Source organism: Engraulis encrasicolus, chromosome 8, assembly GCF_034702125.1.
Source record: "Engraulis encrasicolus isolate BLACKSEA-1 chromosome 8, IST_EnEncr_1.0, whole genome shotgun sequence".
Lineage (NCBI taxonomy): Eukaryota > Metazoa > Chordata > Actinopteri > Clupeiformes > Engraulidae > Engraulis > Engraulis encrasicolus.
Genome location: NC_085864.1, coordinates 36,367,591 through 36,384,511, shown reverse-complemented (window position 1 = coordinate 36,384,511; position 16,921 = coordinate 36,367,591). Strand labels below are relative to the sequence as shown.

The window sequence follows — 16,921 nt, the reverse complement described above, 5'->3', positions numbered from 1 at the left end:
TGATATAGTTTTGGCAACAAAATCCTGATAAAGGTACACAGAAATCCAGCTATTTGCCATCAAACACAGAATATTGAGTATTCGAGGAGGATTTCCAAATTTGTAATGTACAGTAGTTTAAGAACTAGGCTTCTGCTGGATATTTAGGAAGAGAATCTCATGAAGACTGTTGAAGTCGAAACGTAATCCAGCCATGAAATAATAAAAGAACACAAAAAGGATTTTAAGTGTGTTGACCTCTCACTCCGAAACTACTGATGGATATTACCCATGGAGGAAAGGCCAGTAAGCACCACTCTGGACTAGCCTTGGAACTCCCATACAGCCTTAAAGGGGTATGCCACTATTTTGGGGCTTAATTCAGTTAAAGTCGTTGGCCAGGGTTTATAAAGGTGGTGGAGTGTCTTATTTTTCATGTGAGCAATTGTCTTGCTTTAAGACAAGTTAAAAGAGGGAATATGTTGCTAAGATAGTGAAAGTCAATGGTGCTACACGGATCCATTGACTTTAACTAGCTTAGCGACATATTCCCTCTTTTAACTTGTCTTAAAGCAAGACAACGCTTTACATGAAAAATAAGACACTTTACCACCTTCATAAACCCCAGCCAACGATTTTAACTGTATTAAGCCCCAAAATAGTGGCATACCCCTTTAAGTTCTACACAATCGTTCCGATCTGAAAGACATCAAACTCAGGACTGGACAGGCTGATTTAAAAGACATTGTGTAGGCCTTCATCTGTAAAGATGGAATGAGAGATGAAGTGTTTCTGTGTGAGAGAGACAGACAGGATTTGGTTTGGTTTCTGTTTTATTTCACCTGCATGTTATCACAATACCAACATAGAGATGACAGAATTTATTTGCTTTTGTGGTGGAAATTCATTTTTTAAAATAAATTGCACTTATTTCATCATCCACGCAATTGGCAACATGTCATTTTATCTACAATCAATTATTTTGATATAAAAAAGATATACATCAAAGCCCACACATACTGTACATACAACAGCTATTACAAGTCATTTCATTTTCAGTTTTCCATTCGTGTGCAGCATGACACTCCATGTTTATGCAGTTTTCCTTAAACCAAAAACCTTTCAGAGGCAATATAACCAAAAGAGGAAAAAAACACACATCTTAACAACAGACCCAGAAGAGCGTAACATGAACTTGATCTTGATGAAGAATTCATTCACCCAGCCATTTATGAACCCAGAAGAATGACCCAGACAGACAGGCAGACTTCGTAACAAGGAAAAAAAAGCATCTTCAACAGTCATCAGTCCCAATACACAGAAATTTGCTGGGGCAAATGGGAGCCTCAATATTGTGTAGTTGTGGCGGTACACGTCCACAACCTCCCAATCACAGCTAGAGTTCGGCATGAGGGCACATGTAGCCTACTTTAGCACTGAGCTAAAGGTCAAGGTCGATAGTTCAGCGCAAACGCATTCGTATGAGGCTTAAAGATGGGGTTCTACTGACGTTTTACTGTCGAACTCTTAGTTGGCATCCGTTACATAGTGAAGAAATAGTTTTAGTTGTTTGACAGCTATATGAAGTGTGAGAGAATGTGAAAGAGTTTTACAACTAGATCCCCACATGCCCTCAAACCAATACTGAGACATAACTCATCTGCTGAGATACAACACGTGTAAAAATGTTGCCACTTTTAAACTGAGACAAATGCTTCGTTGAGATGACAAAGTATTGAAAAATGAATAGTGGTTTTTGAAAGGAGATGCATGTTTGGAGATGTATCAGGTGTTGTACTAGAAGGGCATTTCCTAATTGGTCTGTCTTCCTCCCTTGTTGGAAAAGTCGTAGCTCTTCCATACTCCCACTGAAATTCTCTGTCTCACACACACACACACACACACACACACACACACACACACACACACACACACACACACACACATACACATACACATACACACACACACACAGAAGGACCCCCCCCCCCCCCCCCCCCCCCAAAAAAAAAAAACCCCAGACGACAACAAAAAAACATAAATATTTCAGGCATGTCAAACCTCCTTCTGCAGAAGATGGATTCGCCACCAGTATATTGCATGCTGACCGGTGACTGTGAACAGTGACAGTGGGGCTGGTGCTGAACAGCCCATGCCTCTGTCCACCCATGGACGGGAAAAGTGCAACATTAGCCTTTTTTCATTGAAGGACAGAATTGTACAGGGTGCCTTTACAGGTCTGTGTCAGCAGATGGTGCTAGCGACACAGCTTTCCAAACCTCTTCCAACCAACCAACACCTATTCCAGACATCTTTCCTTTGCTAACACTTCACTTGACGCCGGCGTCATTCGCATGACATAACAATATCATAACAGTGTCGTAATGCAGTCGTTCATGTGTCATACATTTTATGACTTTATCATTAAGTGACATTTGGTTATGGCAAAGACCGCCCTAACAATGTCAAATTTGTATGACCATAAAACATTTATGACACTGACACCAAGTTTACAACTCACTCATGACTGTGTCATGACACTGTTATGTCATTCGTATGACGCCTGCATCAATTTAAGTGGAACCTTTCCTTTTTAATTGGTGAAGTTTGAGGAGTCCTGTGGCATAAGCTTTTGTCAGGAATTCTTGTGCTTGATATATATACACGTGTCCTTGCAGGTGTGCGTGAATGAAACTTTGGACAGGACATGGGGTTTGGGGGTAGGGGCTATAAGGTATCATGCTGGTATATTTAAATGTATGTACTACTATGTATGCATTTATGTCCTCCATCACATACTCATTGAGCCGTTACTGGAACGCTTTGAGGCGAAGCTAAATGTAACAAACTTTTTTCCATGTACCAACAACAACCACAGTGCGACGGCCAAGGTGCGTTTGTATGGTGCGCAAATGCAGATGTATTTTTACCCCCACCAGTTGGGTGGATAGAAGTCTACTCTACTATGGCAATTCTGATCGTGACTCCACAGTGTTTAAAAAGAAGCAAATGCTCAATGTGGACCGAACAAACATCTTGGCTGGTCAGCTACGAGTGGTACATGGAAAACCCGTCATCTTGCCATCCCAAAACCACTCCTTGGATTCCTAAGTACAAAACTAGACATTTTATATTGAATTTAGACATGGCTCAACATTGTTTTGTAAACTTCCCTAAGTCAGGACACCCTCCCCCATACACACAGAGAACACACCGTCCACATGAGGCAAAGCTAGCAATGCTAGCAGTGATTTCCACTCTTCCGACACCTCATCTTCTTGTATGTATGTGTGTGTCGTCGTGCTACAACCACAACCCAGGAAAGGGAACCTGAGTCGACCACTTTCCATTCTACTTGAGAGAGAAAGAGAGAGCAACCAACTTTTGCTGCCTTGCACCACCAATTCATCTACATACAACACACATACACGCTCACAAGTCGTGCTGCCGCGGCAGGAAGGCAGGCGAATGAACTGAACCCCCTCGACCGACATCTCTCAAGGCACTGTATTGCATGAAATCACTCCAGAGGGGTTGGGTTTTTTCTTCGATCAATTCAACAGACAGACATGACGCGGCACAGGCGGGTGCCATGTGGTTACTAGCTAAGGTTGTTGGACTTGCTTTGGAGAGGACGGACAACAAAATAGGGAGGAGGTGATGGCATCCACATTTTTGATTTTTGACTCTAGGGGGCAGCAGTGGTGCAAACACAGTGGCAGTCTCTGTGTGAGCACTGTGGAGGGGAGGGCAGTAGTTCAAGGGGTTAGGGGGGGTATGGTCACTCACAGCACTGTGCCACCTGCTGTCTCTTCTAGGGTACAGCAGCCACATGCCGAGTCTGAGTAACCAGAAGTCTCTGATGCAGGATAGTGTGGAGTAGGGTAGCTGATATTGGGAGACAAAAGGGTCCATTGTCCCAGGCCCAGAGAGAGAGGGGGCCCCGAATTGGGTCCTCATTAGTTATTGGGGGAGTTGGGGGAATAGACATTTATATTTGTGTATGTACTGTATGTCTTTGTATGGATGGGGGATTGCCTTTTGATGCACTTCTCAGAGTCTCCAGCAGGGAGGCGACCTTGAGCGGTGCACATGAGAAAGGGCTAGTGCGGTAGGGGGCAGGTTGGCGCAGGTAGGTACGGTAGGGAAAGGCAGGAGGCGACGGGAGCACGGCATGGCATGGCGGTTGGGAGGCTCTGTCCCAGTGCGGTGCTGTGCGGTGGCCAACATCTTGCGTTACATCTTGTTGGCGTAGAGCGTGTCCTCTTCGCTCTCGCTGTCGTCCTGGAACTCGTGGCTGAGCAGCGACTTCTTGGAGCCCATGGAGGTCAGGTGGATCTCGTCGTCGTAGTCATGTTGCTGCCGCAGCCGGTGGAAGCCGTCCTTCTGCCGGTTGGACTTGGCCGAGCAAACGCACCAGATGATGCAGGCCGTGACGATGAGGGCCGTCATGGAGGCAGCTAACCATGGAGACACAACCAGCAGAATTAAGAGCCATCTTAAAGCTGTGTTTTGCATTATTTGATAGGTCAACTTTTCTGTTTTGGCATTAGTTAACACATGCAGTCAATATATTACACTCACTAATTGTGCTAAACATGTTTAAAGAAACATAAGCAACTTATTTATTCATGTAGGCCAATTTATTTATTCTGTAACCATTTTGTTGGGGGGGGGGGAAATAAATACTGTTCTTCTGGGGGGGAATGGCAGACAAAGTTTGAGAAACACTGGCTGGAACAGGTTGGAAGGGCTGTGGCATTTCAAAGAGCAGGCTATGTGAAGGTACCTTGAGCATGTCTTCAGAGTCAGCTTTATTAAGTACACCTACAGTGCATGTTGGGATATGCAATATTACATTGTGAACAAAAAAAGAAAGAGTAGAGAGATAATAGACAATCTACCAAAATGGAGAAATTGTAATGATCGTCTTGGCCATTGACTGCAATAACTTGAAGTTCTATGCTAGTCCTACGTTCTATCCAATCAGCAATTGCAATCAGCAGCCATATGCAAAGTGTGCACAGAACCGGTGGAATGGAAAATTGCAACTATGTACATTAAAATGTGTTCGCAAAGATCTGCACCATATATGTCAGTCATCTAACACACATAAATGTTACATGAATGGCAGATACTGAGATACTATCAGGCATTTGTGATTGAAAAAAACTATCTAAATTCAAGACAGACTCAGTCATTGCATTCATCAGAGGGTATTGCTAGTGAAGTAGTATATGTATTATGTAGTGAAGGAGTATATGTATTTACCTGCAGTGGCCACAACAAACTCCCTGGGCAGGCCAAATATACGGTTGTCCATGTCGAACTCAATGACAATGGACATGGCAGCTTGATAGGCAGACACTATCACCTGTAGAAGAGATCATACATTTACACACAACACATTACTACATTATTTCAACAATCCTGTGTACTGTCATATCCCAGCTTTATTGCAATACTGATTTTTTTTTTCTCTGCTATGCGACCTAGCCTTATGTAAACTTAATTTCGAAGAGACTGGCAGTATGATAATAAAGAGACATGTTGGTTATTATCCATGCATTTCCAACAGGATGCTTAAGTAATGTAAAGCAATTAAGTATTTTTCCTCCACTAATACTAGTGAACTTCCCGGACCTCTTGTCGTTGTTGTTGGTATCCCTCGGCGACGGCCTCGATGTTGTGAGAGCCAGGGGCGAGGAGTGCGTGGAAGTATCCTCCCTCGCTGGTGAAGACCCGCACGCCCCCATTCAGCACGATCATGGCACCCACGATAGGCTTCCCGCTCTTGTCCCGCACCACTCCACGCACACCCTTATGCACCTGGGGAGGAAGCGAGGATGACCAGTGTCAAATCAGCCACTTAAAAAGGGCCAGTTTGTGTGGAAATGAGCAAATGGGGCAGCCGTGGCCTAATGGTTAAGGAGATGGGTTTCAGATCAGAGGGTTGCAGGTTTGAATCCCACCCTTCCACTCCCTACCACATTCCATGGCTGAGGTGCCCTTGAGCAGGGCACCTTACAGCACATCGCTCCAGGGACTGCTACCAATACCCTGTAAATAACTTTACATTACAGCGTAATGTAATGTAATGTAATGTAATGTAATGTAATGTAATGTAATGAATGCCCTACATTTCATCATTCACATCTCCATGCATCAATCACTTTCATTACATAACATTTTAAATGTTTGAAATTCATTAGAAAGGTATTTGAGTTGTGGAATAAATCTATGGCTTGTTTGTATGACAGTACAAACAATACAGCTCTTATTTTCATGGATTTGCTCAAGGAAATCCCCACAAATGTAAGAAAAACAAACTCTAGCTCATGGTTGATTTCCTGCTGAGCATTTCTGGGCAACCTTGACATAAAGAGAGTTTGACGGGAAATTGGAGAAGTTGGGAGAGGGTGTAGGTAAATATAGAATACGTAAGAAAGGATAGAGAGCGAAAGAAAAAAAGAGTGGGAGAGTGAGCAGGAAAGAGAGAGGATGAGTAATGAGAGAGTGAGATTAAGAGAGTAAGATGAAGAGACAGTGGGGGAGAGCGAGAGAGAGAGAGAGAGAGAGAGAGAGAGAGAGAGAGAGAGAGAGAGAGAGAGAGAGAGAGGTGGAGAGAGGGAGAGAGAGAGAGAGAAAAAGAAAGAGAGAGAGAGAAATAGAGAGTAAGTGAGTGATTTTTTTCGCTCACCTCTCCCTATGAATTTTTATACTCATGGTACGCCACCGAGTGCTTCAGAAAGCCTGTTCAGGTTCATTTACATAAACTGACACAGACACCTTAATGTCCTTCGGGATTCATTTAAGTCACTCTACTCTAACCGTGCATTAATGTGCTCTGGGAGTGATGGTAAATACCAAGACAGACCTGCAGACATGGGGAGAACACATGAACACCCCCTTGTGATATTTCCCACTGGAAAACACATTGACATTTTTCACATTTCAAAAAGGAGTTTCCGAGACTGGATAATATCTACTTCCGAGGACCTCCGTGCAGCTGAATGCACAAGAAGAGAGAAAGTGAGAAGAAGAGTGAAGGGCTGCTAACCTCCACCAGCATGCGGAGCAGCGGCTTCCTGTTCTCGGCCCAGAGAGCGGCCAGCCGGTCAGCAGGGGGGAACAGACAGCAGCTGGTGTACACCGTGATCTCAGGACAGTGGCCAAAATCCATGCTGAAGTCCTGCAACACACATAATACACACACATATAATACACACACATATAATACACACATATAATACACACACATAGTACATACACACACAACACACACACACACACACACACACACACAAAACACACATACACAAAACACACACACACACAACACACACACACAAAGACCTTAGTCATGCCAGTGACATACTTCAAGACAATGCTTCAGTGTCTGCTCGCCAGTAAGTGCTGGGTGAGGACGTCATTGTGTATATACTGCATTAGCAGGTGAGGTCAGGTGATTGTGGCCGGCGAAACATACCTTCATGCTGCCCATGTGGCTGTGCTTCTCCGCAGCCCGCAGAAAGCCACCATTCATTGCTGAGGACAGAGGGGAACAGGTGGAGCCACGTTGAAACAATAGGGTGTTGAGGGCATGTCCATGTTTTGAACAGTGGGAACCACAGCATGCAAAAAACTGTAATTTACTGTACTTATTTTTAACACTGGTAACAATACATACAGATAAGAATGATATAGGGAAGTAAACAACAGATAACAGCATAGCATAGAGTAAACTAAATATAGATAACAGCTATTTCATTATGTGATAAGGGCCACTATACTATAAGTAACGAAAAAAGAGAGATAGTGTTGTAATGATAAATACAGAATTATTCTGTAGTTCTAAGAAAGCGGTAGGAAAATGTTTAATAAAGGGCCTATAGTGTCAGAGAAGTACAAGGAGAAAACATACTTGTGCTTTCCCCAGGACATCCCGTGTCTCCAGGCATGGTGGGATGGTTGTCAGCGTAAACCTTTGCCAGATACTTCAGTGTCTCTTCATTTTCAACTAAAACAGAAGATATTGTCCACGTTTACATTATATTTTTAATTCCAAAAGAATAATTAAAAATGTAATAGTTCCGTCAAGTTTACATTGCACTTTCATTTAATGTGAATTGAGTAGTGTTAACATGACGTTTTCAAAATGGTATTAAACTTAATTCAGAATTAAACTGAGTTAGTTCTGAATAAAATGTCTTTGGTAAACGAGGCCATTAGCAGAGTGTGTGTCAAGCTACAAACACCTACACGACTGGCATTAACGGTAACTCTAATCCTCGGACATTCACATTGCTCAATTGCATGAGGCCACATAAAAGGCACAACTGGTCTAAGGAATAGGGATTAAATTGCCCTGAATGTAGGGGAACGGGTTATCGTGTTTGTGACCGGCCCAAAGCATAGAAAGCCATACAAACGTTTTAACAAAGAAAGAAAAACTAAACGAGGTCAAGAGACCTCCGTAATGATCAAGCACTCCAAAAAGCAACTGAATTTCTGACAGACAGGCTGACCTACATTGTGATGTATAGAGTGTAGGCCTGTAACAATAATCAATAAATTATATAATTGTCAATAGATTTTTAACTAGATCAATACGTCATTATAATACATACTACTATATACAGAACATACTACATACAGTAATTTGTCATTTCCATCCGCACACATTTTTTATTTTCCTCATCTCTCTCTCTGTCTCTGCCTAAGATACTGAATGTCGAAATCCTCCTATTACTCTCCACGGACCTCTCTTGAAAGAACTTGTCTCCTACCACCACATTACACTATCCTTATAATGGATCTTATAATCTTATCGTTTTTGTTTAGTTTCAATATAATATAATTTGTCTCAATAATTTGTTGGTTAGTTAATCTTCTAGCGAACTCTATTATCGTTACAAGCCATGTGTGTGTGTGTGTGTGACTAAAAGCTGGCTGGGTGTCCCACCTGACTGCACGGGCTTATCATAAGGGTAGGTGGCCAGGACGGAGCCTCCATCCAGCGCCACAGACAGAGTGTAGCCCTTCTCCAGGATCAGGTCCATCACCGCACGGGTCTCCGGCTGAGCCTCCACCACACGCTGGGAGGCATTACCTGGCATGGCAAAAGCACACACATTTTTACATTTTAAAATATTAAACTTTGACTTTTTTTCGCATACCTCAGCTGGCAGGTGCGTCGGAGATGGCACCATGGGTCACTCAGCAACAACTTAAAGAAACTCCCGCACACTGACCATTTCGCTGCTCTTTCTTTAATAAACGACGTTTCGGTACTAGACCTTCATCAGGCCAGTTACATTTTTAAAATATCACATGCTACTGTTTGCTTTCATGGCACACACACATGCTACTGATATGTATCAGTTCAGAATAAGAGCCTTTTAGGTAGGTAATTTATGTACTTTTTCAGGATGTAATTTCAATGGTTAGGTAGTAGTAAATGTATTTAATTACATAATTAATATTTCACTGGTTGAAATATCACATGCTGTTGAGATACATTTACTGTCATGGCACAAACTCACATATTTCATATCAGTGCAGTACACTTCAGATATTTTTTGTGTTGTTTGTTAATTCACTGATTAAAATACAAACCTTCACAATTCACTGTTGTGAAATATTATAATACACACATTCACAACTCACTGGTTTTACAATTTCAATGCAGCTGGAATGCTATTCCTTTCATGGCACAAGCACACACGTTACAGTCAGTCAGAATTTTTTTTTTTTTCAAACTTCGTAAATTCTCTGGCTAAAACACCAACATCTATGAAAGAGAACCAGAAAAGTTTCATTTCATGACCATTGACCAAACCATCTTGAATCTAATAGGAGTTATTAAGCACTTGTAAATTTGCTGTGTTAAATACCTATCCATCTATCCAGCTATTTATGCATTCATTTATCCATCTATCTACAGTACCCATCGAACAGAACCAACAAACATGTGTAATTGGCTTACTTGAACAGTTCAGTTTTTAGCCACGCTAAGATTAAGCCAATGTCCTAATCTGGTAGGCCTGTAATTGGTCACTATTAGCCTCCACAGGAAAGACAGTTTGTGCCAGCTTTAAACAACACTTGGCGTTACTTCAAGTCAATCCGCAATACGGTACAGGCTTGAATTAACGCCAAGGGCAACCAAAGTGTCAATGTTAGCATAGCTGAACAAACTTAATGTACTCTTGCGTACCTCAATTTTACATCCGGACAACATACAGTATCTCTAATCTACGACTACAAGATAAAAATGCATTATTGTCATGTACTCATAAACTCTACTCATGAACTAATTTATGGAAAATGAAAATGTGCTCATTAAGTCCCAAAAGTCTTCCTCACAAAAAAGATAGATAGACAAATAAAATGAGAGCAGAAGAATTCTGACATGGTATCTCATGGCAGTTGAGTTGATCTAACACCAAGTGTTACTAACTGTAACGTGACTGGTGGGGAAAAAACTTAAGTTCCACCCCTGGTGTGTGTGTGTGTGGGTGTAATGATGGGACTGACCAAAGAAGTCAGTGTCCAGGTCTTTCCCACGGGCGTTGGTCTTGCCCAGGGTGGAGTTGCACTGCTGCTCACGGGCCTGCTGCCGGCCGTCTGGGTTGATGGAGGGCACGATGATGATCCTGGTCTCATTGATGAGCTGCAGAGAGGGGGGTGAACAGGATGTCAGGTTAATGGCCTAATGGTTAGGGAGGCGGTCTTAAAGGGCTCTTATTTTTCAAAGAGGGAGCATGTCGCTAAGCTAGTGAAAGTCAATGGATCCGTGTAGCATGCTACACCGGGAAATGACATCTGGCGGGGATTCGAACCCCGGTCCCTAGCATAACAGTGTAGCACCTTAGCCACTTCAGCCACACCCAAGGCCATACTCAATATTCGATTTGAATGCAATATATGAGGGCTGGGATGGAGTTGGGAGTCAGGGTTGTCGGTAGGGATGCACGATGTCAAAAATTTTGGCCGATACCGATATCCGATATTGATATTGCGGTTTTGGCCGATAACCGATATTAACTGATACCAATGCTTTTTTTTTTTTTAAAGAGATGACAATGATGCAAACAAACTGAATTTTTGAATGTCTTCTTATTTCCAAAATCACTTTTTAACTACCTGTGATAAAATTAGATCAAAAATAGAGACAAACAATGAAAGTCACCGTCAAGTCCAATCTTTTAGAACCGTAACATAACATAAAAAAAACATTGGCGTTAACATTGGCCCAGTTTTACCCATCGGACCGATGGCCGATGTGCTGAGAAATGTCAAATATCGGCCAATACCGATACATCTGGCCGATACATCGTGCATCCCTAGTTGTCGGAGTGTTGTCTCACCCTGGTGATGGCCGGGTTCTTGCCGTAGTTCATGCACAGGTACGTGGCAAACTCCAGCAGCAGCTCTGTGCCCACCGGCGCGTTGCCGTGGATACCGGCCATGAAGCGGATCTTGGGCTTGGAGGGTTCCGGAACGTCCGGGTTGTTGGAGATCTCCAGCGCCCAGATGGTCCTGTACTCCCAACTCTGACCCAGACTAGAGAGAGAGAGAGAGAGAGAGAGACAGACAGACAGACAGAAAGAGAGAGACAGACAGAAAGAGAGAGAGACAGAAAGAGAGAGAGACAGAAAGAGAGAATGACGGAACATCAACTTACATCAGCAGAGAATGGGGAAATACGAGTCACACAGTAAACAGTGCTTGACATTTGGCCAGAGAGTGAAAGCCACAGAGCAGCAGAGAGAGAGAGAGAGAGAGAGAGAGAGAGAGAGAGAGAGATCCCTGCACTGCCGTTACCAGACAATATGGAAATACATGCTGGTCACACAGCAAACAACGCGTGATATTTGGTCACACAGCAAACAGTCACTGTGCAGCATTTGGGTCACACACACACACACAGTCACACACAGTCACACACAGTCACACACAGTCACACACACACACACACACACACACACACACAGTCACACACAGACACACAGTCACACACAGACACACACACACACACACACACACACACACACACACACACACACACACACACACACACACACACACACACACACACACACACACACACACACACACACACACACACACACACACACACACACACACACACACCAATGTGACAATAGGTGACATCCTGGATATTAAGCCAGGGACAACACAAAGGTACTTAAACAGCTAAAAACGCAAATACTTGAACATTTGTTCATACAGGATGTCATTATCGGGCTGTGTCAACACCATATGCAATGTGGCCATTTTAAGGCGGCGCTAACTTAAACAAACAATGTCATTCTGCTACAACGGGTGACAAACATTAGCAGACGGAGGGAACCGTTTAAGCTGCACTTGACGAATCAATCTTTCGTAACCTGGACAAACAGCATGTGATAAGGGCATCATGCGTTGCCGTAAGGGATTTATACTGTATGTGCTGTGGCTCAGTGAAGTATGAATAGGAACCATGGAAAACTAGTGCCATTCAAGCTGATCTGTTAACAAATGGCTTATAGCCCAACTGCCATTAGATTCCAAAGCAAGACCAGGTAGAGGTTTCACTCTACAGGTTTGAGGTGTAATTGTCCATTATCAATGATGAGATTTTCTTACCCTTCTGCTGCTGTACCGTTGCATGTGGCTTATCGCCAGTGTCTTTGGAATACATAGTCTATTTTGCACTGGCTTTAGAAAAAGTGATGTCTCTGTTTATGCATGTTGCTTCAATAAAAAAGACACTTTGAATTGTCTCACTTCTTTTTCTTCAGACAGCTGTTGCACCTCGCAACACTTTGCAACACCTGTCTCCTGTGGCTTGAGGAGATTTGAAAACAAATTGATCTATGTGTGGGAACGTTATTCAGAGCTCCGAAGGGAGGCCGTCTGAGCCAATCAGGTGACACCTATAGCCAACGTGTCCCTCAATGCATTTCTAAGTCAATGCATGAGTCATGAGGAACTGAGTCGAGGAGAAGGCAAATACTGACTATTGGATGCAGAACAATGGCCATTGTTGTTGGAACATGCCGTTTGTCTCATTCTGAATGAGACGACATCTTTACCAACAACACAAAATTGGCTAAGGGAATGTTGTACATGTAAATGTCTTGAGAACAATAATGACTTAAATGCGTGAAATGGCCATGCCATGAAATGGCCAACGTTTTGAATAATATATAAATTTAGATTCAAAACATGCTCATAGTGATTCAACATATTTTCAGATTGAACATCCCAACACGTCAGTGAAAATCTGGACCATTTGTTGATGCGACGTTTAAATGAGGACCAATCAAATTGCATGCCAATCTGATTTTAATTCCGAATTCGTTGACAACACAATTGTTGCAGTTGCAGTTGCAGTGGATTAACAATCAATGAGTACTGAGTACTGCTCAGCTTTGCTCGGTTTAGCATACCACCTCGGCCTTAAATCACCCAAAGGAGATTTTAGACTTATGTGCAACATATCGCTGCTTTAGAGTTTTTAGGCCTAAAATTGAAAATGTGTAATTTTAGATGTTTTTTAGGAGTCCGCGGACACCCTGATGCCCATGTGCCTTTGCATAGGGCGTCTTAGGGAGGGCAATTCATGGTTAATTAATCTGATGTGAATTCAACCCCATTGTAATAGGTGACACTGAACGAGTAGGCCTACTGTGTATAGCTTTTGCTCAGCAGAACATACTACAACACCCATGTGCCCCGGCTTAAAAGCCAGGCCGCATCCTCCTAGTAATGCAACACCTTTGCCTTGTCAGGCCAGGAGCAATACAAATATCGCTTCTGAGCTCCAGAAATATCGGGAACTCCTCCCACTTTGTCAGGAAGCAAACAACCAGTAGCAAACAAAGGGAGGTGGGTCAACCATGCCGTTTGGGAAATGTTTATCGTTGTGTTCTTGGTCAGACCAAATCTCGAAGAGATTTGAAAGTCGATGATAATCAGGCTAGGATACCAGCTTTGTGCAGGCAGGGGGCCCTTACTTCCGCAGCGAGACGATCTTGGGGAAGTCCACAGACACCCATGCTGCCCATGTGCCTTTGCATAGTGTGTCTTAAACAGGCAACAATTAAATTGCATGGGATGGCAATTCATGGTAAATTAATCTGATTTGCTTTTTCCTCAACTGAACATACTGTCATGTGCCCTGGCTTTGTGCGGGGAGGGAGGCCCTTACTTGCGCAGCGAGACGATCTTGGGGAAGTTGAGGTTGAGGCCGCGCATGAACTCGGACAGGCCCTGGTAGTTGTGGTAGCTGAGGCTGCCCTGCGTGGCCGTGGCCGAGGTGTCCAGGATCAGCTGGTCCAGCCCGGAGCCGATGGACAGGCGCCTGATGAAGCCCTGGAACTCCTGGTCCGCCAGCTCCGCCGCTCCCCTCGTCACCGGGTCCGAGCCCTCGCCGCCGCTAAGGCCGCCGGCGCCTCCCAGCCGCGGCAGCCGGAAGTTGACCTCCATAGCCTCCTTCTCCTGGACGCTGACTGTGATGCGCATGGGGGAGTAGCTGGAAGATAAAAGTATCTAAGATTTAACTACGAATTAATATTTAAGACCAGATCCAGTGGAGTAGTTGGAATTCAGAAATGCAAGTTTTAGCCAATAGCAATCAACACTAGATTCATAACTATCCCCTGGAGGCATATTGGGAAATTAACTTTTATTGCCTCTTACAAACTAAGAGAGAGTTGTTCCTTCACGGATAAAACAATGCATGGACATTGAAATGTAATGTATCAGATTAGGGGCAATATTCAGATACCTTCAAAAAGCAGAAGAGGACAGGAGGGAGGGGAGCATAGTGGCATAACATTTAGCATCTTGTAAACATGTCAAAGGAGTGTCATAGCATAGACAGATACACAACCCAGGTCATCTTCAACCCCCCCCCCCCACACACACACACACACACACACACACACACACACACACACACACACACACACACACACACACACACACTCTGAAAGGAGTATTCAGACCCTTGATGGCAGGATTTGTTTCACGTCGTAGAGTTTCGTTCACTTAAATGGGATATGTGAAAATACCCAAAGCACGTAAAAACATGTCATCAGTTGCATTTAGCTAGAACCTTCATTTTGTACTGGATTGTGTTCATTCAGCTCTAACATACCCACATTTTAAATAAAACAGCTCAAATCTCAAGAACCTTAATGCAGCGTATATGTCGCTCCAGAACACAATGGGTTAACATGGATTGTAGACAATGTTTGGAGAGTGCTTATTTTGGATGAATGGTTTCTCTAATGACATGACCTTCGAAAGAGTTCCTGGTAAGACATGTTAACATGTTGACAGGATCTGAGGAGGATGTCTTTGACTAAACAATGGGGCTGAGTAAGAGAAAATGGATGACCTTACGCCGATATGGCAAAGCCAAGCTCAACTCTCCGCCCCAAGATAACCTTTCTTGTAAAAGTCTCCATTCACACTGAATAAAAACTTCCAAAATCCATTCAAAAATGCAAATATTCACAGTCAAGTGGAAGTGCAGGCTTGAAAACGTTAACTCGTGGTGAACAAAAAAAACTTTAAAAAAAAACTGAATGGGATCAATTGTTGCGGACATTCCATGTCATTTTATATTTGTATGCTTTTTTTTGTTCGGCACATACAGTAGTTCTTGGCTGTGTGCATATCGACCTTCAATTTAGATCAGGGGTGGGGAACCTATGCTGACAGGCGTTCACGGCCCTTGCGGCCGTTTTATCCGGCCCGCTATATAATTTTAATGTTGTGCAGCTTCACATGAAATATGACATATTTATCAGGAATATCAGAAAATACATTTGCAATACAATTACCGTAAGTCATATTCAGGGGATCTAGAGAAGGTGGGAGAAAGTTCAGGGGGAAATCCTGGTCTGTGGCCCTCGGAGAACTTTTACGGCCCTCAGATGAATTTGAAGTGGCCCCTCAAATGAAAAAGGTTCCCCACCGCTGCTTTAGATAATGGTGCACATTCCCTCTTACCCTTGTGCAGTGGCCGTGATGTTGTATACACCGGGCGCCAGAAGTCTCCAGTAGTCGCCATCCTTGTAGGTCCTAACGTGGTGGTTGATGCCGTCCACGCTGATGGTGGCATTGGGGATGCCGGTGCCATCGGTCAGGTCAATGACCATCCCTTTCACTCCTTTGTGGACCTGGAGTTCAAAAGCGCACGCACACACGCGCACACACGCACACACGCACACACGCGCGCACAGTATGACCACAAGACAAATCAGAATCACCAGAAAACATTATTTTCCAATGGTTATTAACAGACAAATGTACAGTACACCAGTCAGCCAATCTGATGCCAAAAGGACAGGGTGATGGAAAAAGATAGAGAGTGATAAGGACAGACAGACAGACAGACAGACAGACAGACAGACAGACAGACAGGAAAGGAGAGGAGAGGGGTGCCGATGGAAAAAGATAGAGTGATAAGGACAGACAGACAGACAGACAGACAGACAGACAGACAGGAGAGGAGAGGAGAGGGGTGTCGATAGAAAAATATAGAGTGATAAGGACAGACAGACAGACAGACAGACAGACAGACAGGAAAAGAGAGGAGAGGGGTGCCGATGGAAAAAGATAGTGATAAGGACAGACAGACAGACAGACAGACAGACAGACAGACAGACAGACAGACAGACAGAGAGACAGACAGACAGACAGACAGACAGACAGAGAGACAGGAGGAGAGGAGAGAGGGGTGCATTAGGGCAGCAGACCTGGTGCATGTAGCGCAGCAGGGCTCTGCGGTTCTGCTCCCAGTAGCTGCGCAGGTCGCTGGCATGAGGGTACTTGACACAGCCCAGCTCAATGGTCACCTCAAAACAGTTGGTGTTCACATAGTTCCAGTCCTGCATGCCTCCTAGAGGGAGAAGAGACA

The 16,921-nt window shown here is 43.7% G+C and overlaps 1 protein-coding gene across 3 annotated transcripts in view; it reads right to left on the bottom strand.

The window, feature by feature from the left end:
• Window positions 1-1,994: 1,994 nt before the first annotated feature.
• cpda (carboxypeptidase D, a) overlaps window positions 1,995-16,921 on the bottom strand; it is a 42,473-nt gene continuing 27,546 nt past the window's right edge. For all 3 annotated transcript variants that reach the window (XM_063205601.1, XM_063205602.1, XM_063205603.1), the window contains 12 exons: window positions 16,761-16,903; window positions 16,012-16,181; window positions 14,201-14,524; window positions 11,352-11,547; window positions 10,519-10,654; window positions 8,945-9,091; window positions 7,904-7,999; window positions 7,469-7,527; window positions 7,040-7,171; window positions 5,623-5,808; window positions 5,251-5,353; window positions 1,995-4,439 (listed from right to left, as the gene is read on the bottom strand). In XM_063205601.1, the coding sequence (XP_063061671.1) occupies window positions 4,216-4,439; window positions 5,251-5,353; window positions 5,623-5,808; window positions 7,040-7,171; window positions 7,469-7,527; window positions 7,904-7,999; window positions 8,945-9,091; window positions 10,519-10,654; window positions 11,352-11,547; window positions 14,201-14,524; window positions 16,012-16,181; window positions 16,761-16,903 (1,916 nt within the window). In that variant the 3' untranslated portion in view covers window positions 1,995-4,215. The remainder of the gene's footprint in view (window positions 4,440-5,250; window positions 5,354-5,622; window positions 5,809-7,039; window positions 7,172-7,468; window positions 7,528-7,903; window positions 8,000-8,944; window positions 9,092-10,518; window positions 10,655-11,351; window positions 11,548-14,200; window positions 14,525-16,011; window positions 16,182-16,760; window positions 16,904-16,921) is intronic.